At 51.6% G+C, this 21,363-nt stretch overlaps 1 protein-coding gene across 6 annotated transcripts in view; it reads right to left on the bottom strand.

Moving 5' to 3' along the window:
- Positions 1 to 21,363, bottom strand: part of PCNT (pericentrin) — a 150,837-nt gene that overhangs the window by 86,558 nt on the left and 42,916 nt on the right. For 5 of the 6 annotated variants that reach the window (XM_062204173.1, XM_062204190.1, XM_062204156.1 and 2 more), the window contains 5 exons: positions 16,920 to 17,094; positions 15,536 to 15,750; positions 10,119 to 10,576; positions 7,925 to 8,489; positions 5,588 to 5,809 (listed from right to left, as the gene is read on the bottom strand). In XM_062204173.1, the coding sequence (XP_062060157.1) occupies positions 5,588 to 5,809; positions 7,925 to 8,489; positions 10,119 to 10,576; positions 15,536 to 15,750; positions 16,920 to 17,094 (1,635 nt within the window). The remainder of the gene's footprint in view (positions 1 to 5,587; positions 5,810 to 7,924; positions 8,490 to 10,118; positions 10,577 to 15,535; positions 15,751 to 16,919; positions 17,095 to 21,363) is intronic. The other variant, XM_062204166.1, reaches the window with a different exon arrangement.

Raw genomic sequence — 21,363 nt, forward strand, 5'->3', positions numbered from 1 at the left:
TTAAAAAATCTGTAAAGGAATTCACCATTATCTTGGGATTATGTCCATCAAAGCCCAAGATATTCAGAAACCTAGGTTTCTTCAGTTTTGAAAAATATATTTTATTCCTAAATAAATAATGCATTTGTCACAGTTTACGGCAGACCAGGAAACCAGATCACAGCAGGCAGGCCCCAGGCCCAGCACCCTTGAACCAGGCCGCTGTGCTCACTGTGCCTGGCACGCCTGGGGGACAGCGGGGAGGCTCACACCACAGGCGCTCTGGGAAGGTGTGGACCAACAGAACAGTCACGGAGCCTCCTGTGCAAACAACAAAAAGCCAACTCCTGTCTGAGGGTACAGGTGCCCATAAGCACTCCACACACCCCTGACACCGGGACTCACAGATTCCTTTGTGAGCCCCAGCGCACTCAAGGCCCATGGAGGAGTAAGGCCCAGGGAGCTCTGGTAGCCACTCCCTTGAGAGGTCCTCTGGTCACTGGCCACATACAGGGTGCAGAGTGAAGTCTACACAGAACCCCGGCTGCGAAGGCCAACAATCCAACACCCCACTGTCCTAGTAATCCTGAGTACCCAGGCAAATACTGAGCCCCTCCCTGCTCGACCCCGGGCCCTTGCCATCTGCATCTGGAACCTCAGTTTATCACATTTCTTAACCTACCCCTTGTTTCAGAAAGGGCTGTCGGCAAGTTTGTGGGAACAAAGCAGGACAAGGCAGCAGCATATGGGTGGGAGCGTCCTGTGCACTGCGGGGAGACAGCCCACCCTTCCATCTGAGTGGTGCAAGGGGCTACTACAAGCAGCCAGACAGCCTGCAACAGCAAGGAGGAGGACGCAGCGTCTGGGGCAGACCTTCCAGGCTCGGGGCCTCCAGCGGGGCTGGGGATGTCTGGCAGGAGCGTGGGTCCTCAGACCAAAGACTATTCCAGCTGCCTCCACAGGGCCTCCTCTATAAACATTCAAGATATTTTTTAAAAGTATATTCTCAGGTTTTTCTAAAAATCCACAGAATTATAGTGAAATGGCATATTTGTTTTAATCATTCAGGAAAAGCTAATTGATACTCCTGAAAAAGAAAGAAGAAAGCGGCACGACACAAAGACGAGCAACAAAAGAATGGAAATAAACTCAACTGATGATCACAGACATCCAAACCGTGTCTAAGACGACCACAGGTTCTCACCGTAGTTTAAAAATTAACCCGTGATAGATGTGGTTGTTTTCTCCAAGAAAAAATGAAACTGCCCTATGCAATCAACAGAGGCCACACAGCTTACTTCCATATTCCAAAACCTCGCTTAGCATCCCCAGCAAGAGGGAGAGTTCTTTATGGGATAGAGATTTCTATCAAAAAAGAATTCAAGCTTACGGTTTCAGAGAACTTTTCTCACAACCAAATTCCAAAGGGAGGTGACCCGGAAGGTGATCCAGTGGCCTCCCAGCGCAAATCCACGACTCTGCGCTTCCGACAGGTGCAGGGTATTTGTGGCCCAGGGACAGCATGTGCCTGCTATTTTGGGACAACAACCCTGACGACCCAGGGACGCCCAGCAGGGCAACGCCTGAGGGAAGACAGGAGGGGGCAGCTAGGAAGTTCCTCACAAAGCCTGAGGGAAGACAGGAGGGGGCAGCTAGGAAGTCCCTCACAAAGCCTGAGGGAAGACAGGAGGGGGCAGCTAGGAAGTCTCTCACAAAGCCTGAGGGAAGACAGGAGTGGGCAGCTAGGAAGTCTCTCACAAAGCCTGAGGGAAGACAGGAGGGGGCAGCTAGGAAGTCTCTCACAAAGCCTGAGGGAAGACAGGAGTGGGCAGCTAGGAAGTCTCTCACAAAGCCTGAGGGAAGACAGGAGGGGGCAGCTAGGAAGTCCCTCACAAAGCCTGAGGGAAGACAGGAGGGGGCAGCTAGGAAGTCTCTCACAAAGCCTGAGGGAAGACAGGAGGGGGCAGCTAGGAAGTCTCTCACAAAGCCTGAGGGAAGACAGGAGGGGGCAGCTAGGAAGTCTCTCACAAAGCCTGAGGGAAGACAGGAGGGGGCAGCTAGGAAGTCCCTCATAAAGCCTGAGGGAAGACAGGAGGGGGCAGCTAGGAAGTCCCTCACAAAGCCTGAGGGAAGACAGGAGGGGGCAGCTAGGAAGTCCCTCACAAAGCCTGAGGGAAGACAGGAGGGGGCAGCTAGGAAGTCCCTCACAAAGCCTGAGGGAAGACAGGAGGGGGCAGCTAGGAAGTCCCTCACAAAGCCTGAGGGAAGACAGGAGGGGGCAGCTAGGAAGTCCCTCACAAAGCCTGAGGGAAGACAGGAGGGGGCAGCTAGGAAGTCCCTCACAAAGCCTGAGGGAAGACAGGAGGGGGCAGCTAGGAAGTCCCTCACAAAGCCTGAGGGAAGACAGGAGGGGGCAGCTAGGAAGTCCCTCACAAAGCCTGAGGGAAGACAGGAGGGGGCAGCTAGGAAGTCTCTCACAAAGCCTGAGGGAAGACAGGAGGGGGCAGCTAGGAAGTCTCTCACAAAGCCTGAGGGAAGACAGGAGGGGGCAGCTAGGAAGTCTCTCACAAAGCCTGAGGGAAGACAGGAGGGGGCAGCTAGGAAGTCTCTCACAAAGCCTGAGGGAAGACAGGAGGGGGCAGCTAGGAAGTTCCTCACAAAGCCTGAGGGAAGACAGGAGGGGGCAGCTAGGAAGTCTCTCACAAAGCCTGAGGGAAGCTAGGAGGGGGCAGCTAGGAAGTTCCTCACAACGCCTGAGGGAAGCTAGGAGGGGGCGGGGTGGGCAGGGAAAGTCAGTCAGGACCACAGCGCGAAGACTAAACAGAGGCAGTGCCAGTGAGGTCCTGCATAGATCCCTGTGTGAAGCACAGCCAGGAACAAGACCGGAACCGGGCCTGGACAGCGGAAGAAATGAAGGGACTATTGCTGTTTTAGGGTAAAATAGGCCACAGCTATGTCCTACTGGGGGAAAAAGACCTCACTCTCAGACACTTACATTTATAGATGAAAACACATTATGTTGAGATCTGCTTCAAAATAACCGAGAGAGGGCCAGCGCCACGGCTCACTAGGCTAATCCTCCGCCTGCGGCGCCAGCACCTGGGGTTCCAGTCCCAGTCAGGGTGCCGGATTCTGTTCCAGTTGCTCCTCTTCCAGGCCAGCTCTCTGCTGTGGCCAGGGACTGCAGTGGAGGATGGCCCAAGTCCTTGGGCCCTGCACCCCATGGGAGACCAGGAAGAAGCACCTGGCTCCTGGCTTTGGACCAGCGCAGCGCGCTGGCCATAGCAGCCATTCGGGGGGTGAACCAATGGAAGGAAGACCTTTCTCTCTCTCTCTCTCACTGTCTAACTCTGCCTGTCAAAAAAAATAAATAAATAACTGAGAGAATGGGGCAGGGAGGGTGGCACTGATGTACTGATATTGCTAGGTAGTAAGAATGAAGGAGTTGACTAAATTATCTGATTTCTGATTATGTTGAAATTTTCTCCAACACAAAATAAAACAGCCAATCATGCAAGGGTTAATAACATAGATATCTCAGTGGCAAAGCAAATGGCTGACTTGCTGGAACAAACATATACTACTGCAGGGGACTACTCCAGGGCCAGCGTTGAGGCACAGAGGGTTAAGCTGTCACCTGTGACATCGGCACCCCATTTGGGAGTGCTAGTTCAAGTCCCAACTGCAGCACTTTCAATCCAGCTTCCCACTAATGCACCTGGAAAAATGTCTGGGCCTTTGGCACCATGTAGGATTTGGATAGAGTTACTGGCTCCTAAATCCTGGCTTTAACCTGGCCCAACCCCAGCTGTTGGGGCTATCTGGGGAGTGAACCAGTGAATGGAAGGGGTGTGCGTGTGTATATATGTCTCGTTTTCTCTAATTCTTTAAGTAAGTCTTAAAAAAAAAATTTAGGCCGGCGCCATGGCTTAACAGGCTAATCCTCTGCCTTGCGGCGCCGGCACACCGGGTTCTAGTCCCAGTTGGGGAGCCGATTCTATCCCGGTTGCCCCTCTTCCAGGCCAGCTCTCTGCTATGGCCCGGGAAGGCAGTGGAGGATGGCCCAAGTGCTTGGGCCCTGCACCCACATGGGAGACCAGAAGTATCTGGCTCCTGGCTTCGGATCGGCGCGATGCGCCGGCTGCGGCAGCCATTGGAGGGTGAACCAACGGCAAAAAGGAAGACCTTTCTCTCTGTCTCTCTCTCTCACTATCCACTCTGCCTGTCAAAATAAATAAAAATTTAAAAAAAAAATTTTTTTTAAATCTGGCCAGCACTGTGGTGTAGCAGGTAGAGCCACTGCCAGTGATGGCAGCATCCCATACAGACGCTGGTTTCTGTCCTGGTTGCCCCACTTCAAATCTAGCTTCCTGCAAATGGCCTGAGAAAAGCAGCTGATGATGGCCCAAGTGTTTGGATCCACATGGGAGACCAGGATGAAGCTCCTGGCTTTGGCCTGGCCCAGCTCTAGCAATTCTGGTCATCTGGGGAGTAAACCAGCAGATGGAAGATCTCTCTCTCTCCATATAAACAACTCTTTCAAATAAATAAGTGAATCTTTAAAAATAAAAAAATCTTTAATTTAAAAAAGAAAATACTCCAAAGACACTCCAGGAGCACTTAGACAGCAGTCACCACAGGTGGGCAAAGGTACTGAGACAGGAACAAGTCACATACCCTGCACTCTAACAGCAAGATGGGCAGGAGAACTGCTCCCAGTTCTGGACCCAGCTGCTGCTGCTTTTTTTTTTTTTTTTTTTTTTAAGATTTTATTTATTTGAGAGAGAGCACTACAGAGAGAGAGAGAGAAAGAGGAGGAAAGACAGAGAAAAAGGTCTTCCATCCGCTGGTTCACTCCCAAAATGGCTGCAATGGCCTGAGCTGGGCTGATCTGAAGCCAGGCCAGGAGTTTCTTTTTGGGTCTCCCATGCAGGTGCAGGGCCCAAGCACTTGGGCCATCTTCCACTGCTTTCTCAGGCTATAAAGAGATCTCAATCAAAAGAGGAGCAGCTGGGACAGAAGCCCGTGCCTACATGGGACGCCCACACCACAGTAGAGGCTTAGCCTGCTACAGTGCCAGCCCCGGGACCCAGCTTCTTTAGCAGGAACATGGGAACCTGTCCTGTGCCGACACAAATCACAACCCCCAGGCCTGTACCTCCTCCATGAACGCCTCAAGGCAACAGCACCTCTACCTCCACCACAGCCTTCACATCACCCCCCGGCTCTCCACACCCCTCCATGAGCCAGCATCAATCACGCCCCAGCTGCCCACATGTTGCAAGCCCATTCACAGGGCACCACACCTCAAGGAGCTTGGCCCCCATCCCTATGTCTCCATTGGGCCGGAAAACTCTACCAACACAGAAACCTCCAACCCCTTTGGCTTCTAGCTGCCAGATGGCCTCTAGAACAGATCGGCACACCTGATACCACAGAAAGCAAGGCCGGGGCCCTGCCCTCCAGAGAAACCACAGGAGGGAGGCTGCCCGGCCCTTGGCACAGATGCCTGCTTCTGGGCTTGTCTCACTGGGGGAGCAGTACTACCACACCCATGCACCCACAGAGCTGGTACCACTGTGGGAACTGCACCGCCTGGAATGCGCACCTGCACAACCTGCTCCAGCGGAGCGTGCATCGCCTGTGACTCAGCCTGTTTCGCCGGCTCCTGCTGCTGTATCTTGGCCATGTATGCATCTCCCAGCTCCTGCAGGGCAGCTTGGTGCTGGCGCTCCAGGAGCAGGACTTCAGCGCCCACCCTGTCCAAGGCTGCAACCCGCTCCTCCTCCAGCAGGTGCCTCTGATCACGCAGGGCCGTAGCCAGCTCCTCCTGCCAAGAGAGCATCCACAGGTGTCCATCCCCACACATGCCTCACATCACTCACCCCCAAACGCCTCACCATTGCCTATTCCCAATACACCTCACGATCACTCGTGCCCATACATGCCAACCCTGTGTGCAAGATGCTAAACATTCCATATGCTCTTCACAGTATGTTTTGCTTCTAAAAAGCTAAGCCATGATCTAGAAAACATACTCTTCATAGGTAACATGCATGTTTCTCCTCTCTAAATATTCTTTTGGAATTTCATTTTATTTACATCAAATGAACTAGGAACACCTACAAGTTTAAATCCCCATATTGGGAATAGCTGCTATGCTTCGGGGCACCTGCTTGCTAGCGATCCTAGCTGGGCATGGAAAGAGACTGGAGCCACCTACTATGCACTGCAGCTTGGGGCCTCCAGATGTCAGACACCTCTAAGTCAACCTGGACAGGTAACTTGTTCCTTCCTCATCGCAGACACCTGCTCAGCCACCAGCTGAGCACCAAGATCAGGGAACAGAGGCTTGTCTGCACAGGCAGCCATCTATGACTGGGAGGGTAGCCTGAGCATGAGGTGCTCTCTTAAGAATTCAGACCACAGAAGAGAGAGTATCTGAAACATGAGGTGAAGCGCTCACAGCTGTCAAAACACAGTTACTAAAAAGCAGCAGAGGATGGTGCAGCTCCGGCCACTGTGGCCAATTGGGGAGTGAACCATCGGATGGAAGACCTCTCTCTCTCTCTCTCTCTCTGCCTCTCCTCTCTCTCTGTAACTCTGACTTTCAAATAAATAAATAAATCTGCACCGATCCAAAACCAGGAGCCAGGAGCTTCTTCTGGGTCTCCCACACAGGTGCGGGGGCCCAAGGACTTGGGCCATCTTCTACTGCTTTCCCAGGCCATAGCAGAGAGCTGGAACGGAAGTGGAGCAGCCAGGACTCGAACCTGTGCCCATATGGGATGCCGACGCTTCAGGCTAGGGTGTTAACCTGCTGCACCACAGCGCCAGCCCCAATAAATAAATCTTTTTTTAAAAAATCTTTAAACAAATAAATAATAAAAAATAAACACACACACAGTTACCTTATCTCCTTCTGTCTTAAACAGAGCTGAAGGGAACTGAAAATAAACTAGGAATCGCACCCACAATCGGCAGATGAGGACAGCTCCACTTACAAGAGGTCTGTCAGTGGCAGTGGATACCTCCACTGGTATTTGTGTTTATTCAAGTCCAAGATTCCCTAATTTATGATTTGGAATTTGTACTTCCTTTTAATTTTTATTTATTTAAAAGGCAGAGAGAGACAAACATGTCTGAAAGAGATCTTCTACTCACTGGTTCACTCCTCAAATGCCTACAATAGCCAGGAGTCAGAAACTAAATCTGGGTCTCCTACATGGGTGGCACAAGACCAACTACATCCCTCACTGCAGGAGTAGGCAGCACCTGTCCTAACGGCCCAGCATGCAAGGCTGCATCTGGGGCTAAACAGAGGAGCCCAGTCCACAGGAAAAAATAAAGCACCAGAGACTATAGTCAAGGCACAGCAGGTACAAAATACACACATGGGACAGGTCAGGTCAGATAAACAAGTCTGAGTCTGAGCTACAAGGACTGCAGGCTCTCCAGATGGGCCCCAGCCTGCGGCCACAGGGACTTCCCATAAAGTCCCCTTCACACAAAAATGTCATTTGCCAAAAGAACCTCTGCTCTTGAAACTTGACAAAAAGTTTTAATTTCAGAAAATATCAATAGTAGAGAGACTGTGGCTCCATGTACACAAAGCAGAATCAATCCACTCCCTGCAGCCTCAGAGCCACATCTTAGCCAGCAGTCAGGTCGGCCTTCAAGCATGCGGCGGGGCCTGTGGGTCTGGCAGAGGTCTGTGCGCATGTCCGGACCAGAGGTCAAGGAGTGTGTAATCAAATAGTTCTCCAAACTCCCTCCAAACAGCACTACACAACAACCAAGTCACCACGTGCATGCACACACTCACAGCCACAGACGTACAACAACCAAGCCACCACACACACGTGCACACACACCCACCCGCAAACATACAGAGGCAATCGCTACGTGCAGGGCAACTGGGAGACAGCCGGGGAAGGCGCCTCACCTGGTGCGCTCCCTGCAGCCTGGCGGCCAGCGCTCTCAGACTCTCCGCGTGGGCGGCACTCATCTCTGCCCTCAGGCTGTCCTTGGCCGACTGAAGCTCCTCATCGTGTTTCAGCCTGAGCTTCTCCAGCTCCTGAGTCAACAGCGTGTGGTGAGAAGAGTCCTTTTCCCGCAGGTGCTCCTCAAGGTCTGCTTGCAAAAGCTCGAGAGCCCGCCTGTGCTCAGCACGAATGGTCTGCACCTCAGACAGGTAGCAGGCCTCCAGCGAATCCAGGTTAGACAAATGTCTTGTCTCCAGAGCACTGATGTCAGCAGCGTGTTTCCCCTGCAGTTCCGCCACGCGCGCCTCCAGGAGCGCCCACTGCTCACTCTCCAGGGAAGCTGTCAACTCGCCCAGCTGGGCCCGGTGCCTGGTCTCCAGCTCCGTCCTCAGAGACAGAAGCTGCTGCTGGTGCCTGTCTCGGAGGCACTGGAGCTCGTGGGCATGCTTCTCCTGGGCCTCCTGCAGGGAAGCGGCCTGCTCTGCAGTGAATTTCTCTGTCATCTCTCTACGTTCCTCCAAAAACCTGAGGCAACATTCAAAGTGAACAGAGAGCAACACGTGGTCCAATGGCGTCAGCGCTCACTCTGACAGCCTGCACCCTCCTCCCAAGAGAAACACTGCCTCGGGGTTCAGATCCCCCTTCCTTCTCTGCGACACAGTCCAAGATTCTAATACCAGAAGTAAGTAGGGAGTGAAGCGCCACGTGAAGGCAGAAGTTCGGAGGTCACAGACTACAGGGGGACCCCAGTAGGACAGGCTGAACTGTTGGCTCACAACCCAGTGCCTGCCCAGAGGAAAGCAAAGGTGATCTCAGCTCCCGACGGGGAAGCACTGCTACCCTATAGGAGCCATCAGGGCCATAAGGAGCAGTAAGAGGCCTGAGAGCTGCAGGTGTGCCAGAGGCCCAAACAGAGACGGGCATCTCAGAATCCCAAGAGGAACCAGGAAGGGCCTGGAACTGAGAGCATCTTGGGAAGGCACATGTTCTCCAGTGGGAACACAGCATGCATTACTGGTGCGCTTGATAAGTTTACACAACTGGCGAGAACTATGACAACTTCCAAGTGTTAAGAGGCCATGCACAGCTCATCACACTTAACCTGCACCATAGGTTGGAGCATAGATGTGCAGTCAAACACCTGGCCCACATTGATCCAACTCAAGCAGAACTCCTGCACCTCCCAGTGAGGCTGGGGTGGGGCAGACAGACAGGAAGGGCAGAACCAAGGGCAGGTGTAGCCATTGGACTGAACAGGCATCACCAAAGAGGCTGATGCCAACATGGGCAATCAGTCCGGCACGGGATAAATCTGTTTAGAACTCCAGGAAATAAGGTTATATTTCTAAGAAAATGTCTATTTTAGAAAACAATTTAGGTTAAAAAAATTAAGAGGATTAGCTCCATGTCTGTAAATCTCATAAATGCAAACCACCAGGAAGAATGAAATAAAGCTGAGGAGAGGATACATATAATCAAACAAGAGTTTTAAAAACAAGTAGAGTGGGGCTGGTGCCGTGGTACAGTGGGTTAACGCTCTGGCCTGAAGCGCCAGCATCCTATTTGGGCGCCAGTTCGAGACCTGGCTGCTCCACGTCCAAGCCAGCTCCCTGCTATGGCTTGGGAAAGCAGTAGAAGACGGCCCAAGTGCTTGGGCCCCTGCACCCACGTGGGAGACCCAGAGGAAGCTCTTGGCTCCTGGCTTCTTCAGTTCAGCACAGCTCTGCCCTTTGCGACCAATTGGGGAGTGAACCATCAATGGAAGACCTCTCTCTATACCTCTCCTCTCTCTGTGTAACTCTTTCATATAAATACATAAATCTTTAAAAAGAAAAAAAAAAAAAAAAACAAGTAGAGTGAGATTGATGGTTCTGCTGCTGAAATTGCAAAGCCGACAGAGAACAATGGAGATATAAATGAGCATGCACACCAACATCCACCACGGATGGCGCAGTGACTATCAGCAGGTTCTGTTAGGGGCCACAAAGCTGCCCGGTACTGGTTTTAGGGTGAAAACTCAGAACATCACACCGTGCTCCACCTTTCCTCCTGGGGCCTGCCTCTCACACTGTGCCAGGCCTCTGGGGGTGAGGTCTGCACGGGAGCCTAAAGACAGCTCCACAGCACTCTGGCTGCTGCAACCGCGCCACCTACCTGTTCTGGGCCAGCATCAGCTGGAGGGCGCAGTCCTCCTTCAGACGAAGCACAGTGCTCTCTCTGTCCTGGGCTGCAGGGAGCTCGCGGCCACACTGGCTACATGGCACAGCCTCATCCCCTGGGAGGAGCCCACACTCCAGCTGCCGCAGCCGGTCCTGCTGCTCCACCACTGACCTCTCCAGGGCCAGGATTTGGGCTGCCTGTTGATCCTGAAGGCGCCTCATTTCAGCTTCTCGAAGCTCAAATGTTTTTATCATCAAGCATTTCTCAGATTCGGCCTTTTCATTCAGTTCAAGGAGCACCATTGTTAATTTCTCTTCAGCTTCTCTTTCCAGGCCCTCACTTGTAACTTTCCACTCTGCTTCTTTTTTTCTGAAATCCTGTTTCATTAGCTGAATCTTCTCTTTAGCTTTATTTAGTTCTTCCTTATGGTCTGCAACTAAATTATGTTTTACCTATATATGGTAAGTTTATTGAAGAGAAAGAAATTATTAAAGGAAAAGATTACCGAAGTAAGGACCCAAATCCATCTCTTCCGCACACGTGGGCACTATGAGAATAACAGAAATGGAAGGAACCTGAGGAGCGCTGAATGACAATGCTTTCCACATCGTGCACCTAGAACTGGCTTGCTTTTTATCTCTGCAGCTGGCAGGTCTGGACACAAACTAACACCTGAAAACACACACAACAGTGGAGCAAAGACGGCTGGAGGCGTTCTGCATCGAGACTGATACCAAATCCAGCCACGCTGACCCACGAGGCACCCTGTGTCTTCGGCCAAGGGCCCCACAGCAGAAAGGCAGCGCCCTCTGCAGCAGCCGAAGACACATCCGTGAGAAAAGCCACAGCGGAATGAGTTCCAGTCTCTGGTCTGCGCAATTTGTATGCCAGGACGTACAAAGAACTTGAGCAAAGATCAATAAACTAAACTAGTAATTTCAAAGGTAATTTTGTAAGAAAGGGAATTGAACAAGAAAGCTAGAGACTGGCAAGTATGTTTAAAAAGGAAGAAAGTAGGTCAATAAACCACTGAGCATCAACAACAAGAAACGAAACAAGGTAGGTGGGACTGTCCTCCCCTTCTTCACAAGTCAAGTCTGGCCCCTCGCTCCTAGGGATGGCTGAGCAGCTAAACCATATGATGACAATAAACGCTGAATAAAATAGAAGAAATTACTGAAATCGCAGGAGAGAACCAGAAGCAGGCAGAGCCTGGAGAAGCGGCTGGGCTCTCAGAAGAAAGCAGCAGCGCCGGCTCACGTCCCTCTCAACTGAGGCAGTGTCTGAGCAAGGTCCCACTCTGCCAGGCACGGGAATTCCACCACCGCAGTTTCAACCAAAAGTGGAAAGTGAGGGGGAAGCCCTTAGGAATAAGAATACGCCCTTCCCGAGCCAGAGGTTGGCCCCCTGGTCCATACCTGGGGCAGACTCCCACAACAGGCTAGCTAGGGCTAAAGGAACTAAACCAATGCCACACTGCAGCCCAACCCAGAGGAGATGGTGGAAGGTGTGTGAGTTCAGCCAGGTTAACTGCCTAGGGAAACAACAAACCAACACCAATACTCTTAAAGAAAATATAACACAGGGGCCGGCGCCATGGCTCACTTGGTTAATCCTCCGCCTGTGGCGCCAGCATCCCACATGGGCACCAGGTTCTAGGCCCGGATGCTCCTCTTCCAGTCCAGCTCTCTGCTCTGGCCCAGGAGGGCAGTGGAGTATGGCCCAAGTGCTTGGGCCCTGCACCTGCATGGGAGACCAGGAAGAAGCACCTGGCTCCTGCCTTCGGATCGGCGCAGTGCCGGACATAGCAGCCACCTGGGGGGTGAACCAAAGGAAGGAAGACCTTTCTCTCTGTCTCTCTCTCACTGTCTATAACTCTACCTGCCAAATAAAAAAAGAAAGAAAGAAAGAAAGAAAGAAAGAAACTATAACACAGAGTCTCTACAGCATATTACTCATAATATCCAGGATACAATCCAAAATTATTAACATATAAAACACCAAAAGATAAGACCTATGCTATGAGGAAAATACAGTCAATGGAGACAAGGTTTTAAACAATGCTTTTAATCCTGGAAAAATGAAAAAAAAAAAAAAAAAAAAAACCAACCCAGTCATCTCAGGTGCTTTTTTTACTCAGCAAAAAGATTCTTCAAGAATGAAGGTGAAATATTTTCAAAAACAAGAACACTGGTGCAGCAGATCTTTATGACAAGAAATGGTGGGGGAAATCCTTCAGGCTGAAGAGAATCCATACAAACAACAAGAAACCAAGGGCAAGGGCCAGCACTGTAGCACAGCTGCCACCTGCAATGCCAGCACCCCGTATGGATGTCGGTTCAAATCCTGGCTGCTCCAGTTCCTATCTGGCTACCAGCCAATGTGGCTGGGAAAGGCAGCAGAAGATGGCTCACATCCTTGGGCCCCTGCACTGCTATGGGAGACCCAAAAGAAGCTTTGGGTCAGCCTAGCTCCAGCCATTATGTCCATTTGGAGAAGATATCTCTCTTTCTCTCTGTTTTTCCCTCACCCTTCTCTCTCTGAACTCTGCCTTTTAAATAAGTAAATAAATCTCTAAAAAAATGCCAAGGGCAACAGGAATGGCAAGGGCAAGTCTATGCTCTTGACTTCCTTCAAACACCCATGACATGTCCAAGTTGCTCTTACAACACTGATCAAACTATGGCAGTCACAGCATGGGTGGATAACAGCTGTGGAAACAAAGTGCAGAAAAGTGAGCATGCATCTCCCACAACCACAAGATCTTAGGGTTTACCTGAAAGTATACAATACTTCAAAATGCGTGTGGAAATGGGAGTTAAAAAGTAAGTTTATTTTGGTGCAAAAAAATTTCAATCCATGTAGTTTTTGCATAAAACATATTTTTCATGAACATTTTGAAGATCCTTCATAACTTAACAGATACATTGATATTAACTGTAGAAAAATTCAGGGACTGGCACTGTGGTGTAGTGGGTAAAGCTGCTGCCTGCAGTGCCAGCATCCCATATGGGAGCCAGCACTTCTAATCCAGCTCTCTGCTATGGCCTGGGAAAGCAGGAGAAGATGATCCAAATCCTTGTGCCACTGCACCTGCATGGGAGATCCGGAAGAAGCTCCTGGCTCCTGGCATCAGATCAGCCCAGCTCTGGCCATTGCAGCCATTTGGGGACTGAACCAACAGAGGGAAGACCTCTCTCTCTCTCTCTCTCTCTCTCTCTCTCTGTGTGTAATTCTGACTTTCAAATAAATAAATAAATCTTTAAGAAAAATTCAAATAATCCAAAAGGGAAGAAAAAAGGAACAGAGGAATCCCTTTCCCCAAAAGCAGAAAACAACAGTAAAAACAAATTTCTCAAAACATACGGCACATAAAAAAAACTAACAACAGGGGGAGGTGTTTGGTGCAGCAGTTAAGATATTGCTAGGAACACCTACATTCTCTGTCTCTCTCTCTCTGTATCTCTGCCTTTCAAATAAGTAAATAAATAGTAAAACAAAAAAAAAAAAAAAGGAAAGAAAAGACTATTAACAGACTCAGTGTTCCAATTAAAAGGGAGAATTTGTCAGGATGGGTTTAATAATACCTTAATTACATGCTGTCCACTTAAAAATGAAAACTGCATTTAAAAGGTGCATCACTCAGCCAGTGCCGTGGCTCAACAGGCTAATCCTCCGCCTAGCGGCACCGGCACACCGGGTTCTAGTCCCGGTCGGGGTGCCAGATTCTGTCCCTGTTGCCCCTCTTCCAGTCCAGCTCTCTGCTGTGGCCCGGGAGTGCAGTGGAGGATGGCCTAAGTGCTTGGGCCCTGCACCCCATGGGAGACCAGGAGAAGCACCTGGCTCCTGCCTTCGGATCAGTGCAGTGCGCCGGCGGCAGCAGCACACCAGCCGCGGCGGCCACTGGAGGGTGAACCAACGGCAAAGGAAGACCTTTCTCTCTGTCTCTCTCTCACACTGTCCACTCTGTCAAAAAATAAAAAAATTTTTTTAAAAAAAAGGTGCATCACTCAACAAAATGCCCATTAAGGCTAGAACAACCAGATTCACAAGAGCAGATTTCAGGACAAAGTATCACAAAAGAGAAAAAAAGGTATTTCAGAAAGGGTAAAGCTTTTGGGATAATTACAATCATAATCATACAAAGTAAAACCTTCGAAATATTTAAGACAAAATTAAAGAGAGAGCCAGGCACATCCTTGTCCCAGCAAGAGAGTAAAACAGTGGCCTGGGGAAAACACACTCTCGAGCGTCGCAGTCACACAGGAAACGTCTGTCTCAGTCAACGGTGCCTGAGGGCCTGCAGTGTGGCACCGTGGGTTAAGCCACTGTTTGTCACACCAGCATCCCATATCAGACTGCAGGTTTGAATCTCAGCAGCTCCACTTCCAATCCGCTCTCGGCTAATGTGCCTAAGAAAGCAGCAGATGATGGCACAAGTACTTGAGCACCTGCCATCCACGTGGGAGACCTTGGAGTTCCAGACTCAAGGCTTCTGCCTGGCCCAGCCCCAGTCATTGCAGCCATCTTGGGAACAGTCCAGGGATGAAAGAGTATTCTCAATCTCTCTCTCTCTCTCTCTTGCTCTGCCTTTCAAAAAATCAATATATTAAAAATAATAATAACAGTGCCTGAAAAAGCCATGCCCTGATCATTGCATGCTGCCAGTGAGTTCACAGCTACCAACCTTCACGGCTGGCCACACATTCCAGAAACTCTAATCTTGCCTGTATATCTTGCTCAAAATCCTCACCAAAGCCTCCGTTTAAAAAAATAACATGGTGATTACAGTTGCAGTAGTAACTGCTCCCTGTGAAACTGTTTTGACAGAATGAAAATCCAAAAAGACATTCACAGGGCAGAACAAGGGGTGAGAACAGTCACACACGACAATCAGGGAATACAGTTCAGTCAAAATGCGCATAATAGAAAGAAGCTCACTTTAATTGTATTATCCCAACCTTGATAAAATCTTAGATTGCACTTGCTGCAAAATGAAGCCCAGTAACAGCTGTGTGGACATCTGTGTCTGATCCTTCTATCAGTGCTTGCAGGCTAAAGAGTATCTTTATCACACCTGCAAACGGCTGGCAAAGGAGCCTGCATTTTCCATGCTGCACAGCTGTCACCAACAAGAGCCTGGAGAACTCAGAAGACAGCGTAAGACATGGGATGAACAACGTCACAGGGAGCTACGTGCTTCAACTCGCTGTCTTATGCCCTTCCTGGGCCCTCAAAGGACACGGGGGCAGCTGCTGAGAAAGAACTCTGCACTGGCTAGGGATGGACTCCTGTGCTGACCGACAAAGCTCTCTCCAGTCATCACTTTCAAGAATCTGTGTGGACTGAAACCTTACAAATGTGACATGTGTGGTCTTGAGCTGTCTCTGGGACAGGAGACCACTACTTACTTTCTCCAAGTCCTCCTTCAGGCGGACTTCGTGCTGCAGCTTCTCGTGTAAGTTCCGGTTTTCTATTTTCAAAAGTTCAATTTCTTCCTTGAGCTCAGTTTGAAGAAGCCTAAGTTTAACCTTGTTCTCGGTTTCCAAACCCAGGACTCTGGTGGCCTCCATGTCAACCTGCAGAGCCACATCATGCACAGTCTGGAGACAGACCTGAGCGTGTCCTGCAGGGGGCAGGGAGACAGGGAGGACGGTCACATGCAAGGCCCACATGTGACCTCTAAATGGATTCAGATAACAAGACACCTTGAACTTAAGTTCCCTGTGAACTCCATGAGGGAGGCGGGCATGGCTCCCTCTGGAGTCCTGAGTCCAGTCCTGAGTCACAGGATACCCTTAGGTCTGCACAGCAACCACATGGCCACCAAGGCTCTCCTGTCAGGTCACACGCCAGGGTGAGCCTTGGGTATCTTCTTGGATGGAAGCAGACGCCTGCTATTCAAGGCCCTCAGATCAGATGCCTGTGGAGATTCTGGTCCCAGTCCCCCGTGCTGGTTGTAGGAACCAGCACATCCAAGCCCCTGCGTCCCCAGGCCCATGTCTTCCCCTGCAGAAGACGACAATGAGCTGAGTCACAGGGAGGGGTGTCTGAGCACCAGCAGTGCCCAAAGACAAAGATATGTCCTGCGTCACCATGGGACGTCCCTGGTGAGGAAGGACAAAAGCAATGATGGGCAGGTGTTGTGTGGAGGACCCTCGCTCCTGGGAGGGGCCATGCTTCTCTCAGTCCACCCCATCCAGCTCCAAGTAAGCTCTCGGCAAAAGACAGGCTTCTCACACCACAGCACCCCAGTGGGGGTCTGGTCCCCCCGACTCTCTCAAGGGAGGGACCTCAACCGCATCTCGTCACCTCCACCACAGGATCCCACAGCTTTCCCACTGCAGAGCCGTGCTTGAGAGGCAGCATGCCTCCAGGCAGCACACGGCCACCCACGGCTGCCCATCCACTCCTAGGTCCACACTGTACACCTGGGAGGTCTGTGCTGCCTATCTCACTACCCATGACTACTCCAGGGCCCCCGAGATGGCCCCAGCATCAGTCTGACTAGCTGTGACCACCAGGCGGGGCCTGATCTGGCCAACTGGGCCTGCCAGGAGCAGAGCAGGATCCTAGAAGTCTCCCACCAGCCCACATGACACATGTCCTCCCTCGAGGGTCCCCACTTGCCAGGCAATGCCTGTGAACTCAGAACTGCCACCCAGGTCAGACCTGCACCAACACATGGGCTCCTGCCCCACCACAGACAGGATGCGCATGTACTCAGCTGCCAGCACTGGCCCAGCAGATGAAGTCACAGCACTGAGGGGAGCTGGCCAGAGCTACGACACTCACCTTGGCTGTCCTCCTTGGCAGGCGCTGCTCCGAGCAGCTCAAGCTCATGACACTGCTCCTCCTGCTCCAGTTCCTCAGTGTCCTCCTCATGCTGCAGGTGCAGGGGAGAACTCAACGTCGCTGATTCGCGCCTGCAGCTTTCTTCCAACCTCATGTGTAACCGTGTCAGGTTGTCCTGTAGAATAAGGACACAGAACATGTCAATGAGCCCATCACTGCCCAGAAGGCACGTTCTGCTGAACTCCGAGAACACCACATACACGGTGTCTACCATCTCCCGGTCCCTCCACCCTCACATCCACACTGGACCGCAGAGTGCACGTGGTGCTGACGTAAGGGTGCTGCTCTGTGACAGCCTCCCTGATCCCACGCAGCAAAGGCCACATGCTCCTCCTTGCGTCCCGTGGCAGAAGCTTCCTCCTGTGTCTGTAATACCCAAGGCACTCCCTGGCTGGTGTCCACACCCACGGCCTGTGCTGTCCACACTCTTGGCCTCGGCTTCGGCGCCTCCTCTTCCACTCTCAGGGTCACTGTCCCTCCCTCCCAGGGCCTGGTGCAGCCCACCTCACATCTCAGGTCTGGGGATTTCTCCTAACCTCCAAGCACCTATGACCTGCTACTCACTAACAGGTGTGTCCTTGTCGTACACACACAGCACTCAGGTGGTTGGCTCCCGCAGGCCAAGACAGAACACAGGGGAGGTGACCACCTCCGTCACAGTACCCCTCCCTCTGGTGGGAGCCTGCTGGGCAGACAGCTCTGCCATGTCCCCCAAACCTCCTGTGCATGGGATCCTGTAATTTTGTCTACTTCTCAGAGTCTGCCCCCACCCAGTGCCTTCCTGACAGCCTCCCACAGGCCAAGTGCCTCAGCCCACAGGACCCAGGACCACTGTGGGAGCCCCAGCACTGACACCGGTGGCCTTTAGGTTCTCCCCTGCTGTGGCCCTTCCTCCCTCCCCCGCAGCATCTTTCTCTCTGAGTTTCCACGTCAGAGCCTGACACCGGCTTGCTTGCAGTGACCCAGACATGACCCATCTCCCCACAAAGCAGGGTCTCAGCCCCAGGAGCAGGACCCTGGGTGTACACTGCAGAATGAATGAATGCTGAGTGATGGACTCTGCCTGCTGCTCTTTAAACAGACCCATGAAGCCCCAGCACGAGTCCCAGGCTCCCACACACAGGCTCCCATTGGGCCCAACACTGTCCTTCACATCGAGATTAAAGGTCTGACATGGTCACAAGAATGCTTGACACGTAAAATAGCACGCAATGTAATAATAAGCAAACAGAGCCAAAGGCAAGTGGAGCAGTGGTGAGGCAGCACCAGATCTCAGGCCCCACCCGTAAGAAAATGAGGTCACAGGGCTGGCATTGTGGTGCAGTGGGTTAAGCCACCACCTACCACACAGGCATATCATATGGGTACCGGCTCATATCCCAGCTGCTCCGCTTCTGATCCAGCTCCCTGCTAATGGCCTGGGAAAGCGGTGAAAGATGGCCCCAAGTGTCTGGGCCCCTGCAGCCACGGGGGAGCTCCTGGCTTCAGCCTGGCCCAGTCCTGGCTACTGCAGCCCTCTGGAGAGTAAGCCCAACAAATGGAAGAGCTCCCTCCCTCCCTCCCTCTATAACTCTTTCAAATAAATAAATCTTAAAAAAAATAATTTAGGTCAGGTCCAACAAGCAAAATTGAAAATGACCCAGACCTGAGAGCCACACAGACCAGAGAGAGAAGGCAAACACCACATTGTAGAAGGGGCAAACGCACGGGACACAGTTACCACAAAGAAACAATGGTGAAGAGGCAGGTGAAGACACTCATTCTTTGCAATCATCAGACACATAACTCCAAAGAGAGGCTGGGACCCACCAGACAAGTGCCCAAGCCCACATGGCATCCAGCCAGGAAGGACACCGGGGTCTGTTGAAATTTTTAATACACACAGGCAAATTTCTGATTAAACCACACACAATGCATCACTGCAATCTACTCACCTTCCTGAAACATAGTTAAAATTACAGGAAAAAAGACATTTAACTGGTAAACCAATGAGGATAAGAAATAGAAAAAAGAGGCTGCCAATAAACCAATGGCAGGCAGTTTCAGGAAGACAGGAAGTAGAGGCCACTGAAACCTCCAGGCTCACAGAGGGAAGGAGCTAGCCTCCATAGATGCTGAGGGAGACCAGGAATGAAGCAAGTTGGGCTCCAGGGAGAAAACTGGGAGGTGGACACCACACTCAGTGCCAGCACAGACCAGGAGACACTGGGTACAGCAGCAGCAGTGGGGAGCCACGCACCCTCCTGTCCATCTATCCTCGGGTGCCAGCAGTCTGCAGCAGCTCCCAGCAGAAGACTAGAAGAGCCGTCTCTGGAGAAAACCACTAGCCCTGGGAAGGAGGCCAGCATCTGCAGGCAGCAGGTGGGGACAGCTGTGATGCTGGTACAAAGAGCCCCCAGAGAAAAACGGAGCTTCACACACTGTATGAAAGCAGACAGCCATACTCACCAACCTACCTACAACACCAGACACACAGACCCAGACAGCCAACAGCGGAACGATCATATTGTGTCCCCATCAGCACGGGACATGAGGAAGGAAGACAGCAAAGCCTCCAGGAATTGAAAATGGCTGGGGCGAGAAACACAGCTGAAGAATTCCAAGAGGGAAGAGAGAGAACCTCTCAGCCAGAACACAGAGCCAGAGGAGATGTCTGGTAAGAGACAGACACTGGAGACTATGGCTGCTTTCACGCTGGAGGTCAAGCATGGCTGCCACAGTGGCACAGGACAAAGCAGGAAAAGATGCTCCAAGTACATGAAGGCCAGCAAAGGAAGGAGCCTGATATCCAAGACTCACTTTAACCTCAGGATGGAAAGTGGGCACAGATGGCCATGGCTCGGCTCCACAGAATGAAAAGGGCACAGGTGGCACTGGAGGGAGGGGTCAAGGAGGGGCAGGACAGGACAGCTCTGCAACAGCACTGGGTAAGAAGCACTGAAAAGAACCACACTCGACAAGCACAGGGTGAAGCCAGTTCTCTGGTGAGGGCCCAGCCTGGGCTGCTCAGTCACCCCCTCAAAGTCAGCTGGGGGAAAAGCTGCAAGCAAGCCAGGGAGGAGCCCAGACACTTGCTCCTCAAGAGCGGGCACAGGGCTGGCAGGAGTGAAACTGCAGGGTGACCCCAGGACACCCAGAGCACAAGACGGAACAGTGCACAAGGCAGTACCATTAACACAGACCACACACTGACAAGCAGGCTGAGCACTAACAAAACCCAAAGACGACATGTGGGGAACCCCAAATGTGCATGGTTGAAGGGCAGCTGTAAGTGTAATGGAGAAAGTGGAACTCAAGTGTTCCCAGAGACACGGCAAAGCGGTGTGGCCCACAGGGGCTGCAGATCACCTGCCACGGGGTTGACTATGCTTCTCAAATGTACAAATTGAAGCCCTAACCCCAAGGACCTCAGAATGTGACTGCATTTTGGAACAGTGTCTTTAACAATGTAAACAAGGTAAACTGAGGTTACTGGGGTGGGTCCTGCCCCAAGCTGTGTGTTATGAGAAGAGGAAATAAGAGCACAGGCACACAGAGGGCCCTGCTGGCCCTGGCACCTCAGGACCCAGCCTCCAGATTCCGAGCAAGCTCGTGTCTGCTCCTGAAGCCAGTCTGTTGTCTGTCCTTTGTCATGGCAGCCCTGGAGCAGCCACAGGAGGCAAAGGGCCTGTGCGAGAAGGTGAGCCACCTGCACTGTGTCAGGGGCTCAAGAGCCATGTGTGCTGATTCGAACAGCCACTGCACTGGCCACACAGATCCGGAACATACCATCATCCAATTCAGTTTTATAGGGAACTTTCCACAGAGGTGAAATAGACAGAAATGGATAGCATAGAAGCAACTCAAGAAGAAACACAGCTGGAGCCAGCACTATGGCATAGTTGGCTAAGCCTTCACCTGTGGCACCTGGGTGCCAGTTTGTATCCCAGCTGCTCCTCTTCCAAGCCAGTTCTCTGCACTTTCTCTGGGAAAGCAGGAGGAGATGGCCCAAGTCCTTGGGCCCCTGCACCCATATAGGAGACCTGAAGGAAGCTCCTGGCTCCTGGCTTCAGACTAGCCCAGCTCTGGCCATTGCGGCCATTTCGAGAGTGAGCAAGCAGAACAAAGACTTTTCTGTCTGCAACTCTACCTCTCAAATAAATAAAATCCTTTCCAAAAATGAGAACAAAAAAATAAACACAAGGCCAGCACTGTGGCATGGCAGGTTAAGTCACAGACTGCTGGGGCCGGTGTTGTGGCATAACAGGTAAAGCCACCACCTGCAGTGAAAGCATCCCATATGGACGCGGGTTCAAGTCCCAGCAGCTGCACTTCCAATCCAGCTCTCTGCTATGGCCTGGGAAAGCAGTAGAAGATGGCCCAAGTCCTTGAGCCCCTGCACCAA

Source organism: Lepus europaeus, chromosome 2, assembly GCF_033115175.1.
Source record: "Lepus europaeus isolate LE1 chromosome 2, mLepTim1.pri, whole genome shotgun sequence".
Taxonomy (NCBI): Eukaryota; Metazoa; Chordata; class Mammalia; order Lagomorpha; family Leporidae; genus Lepus; species Lepus europaeus.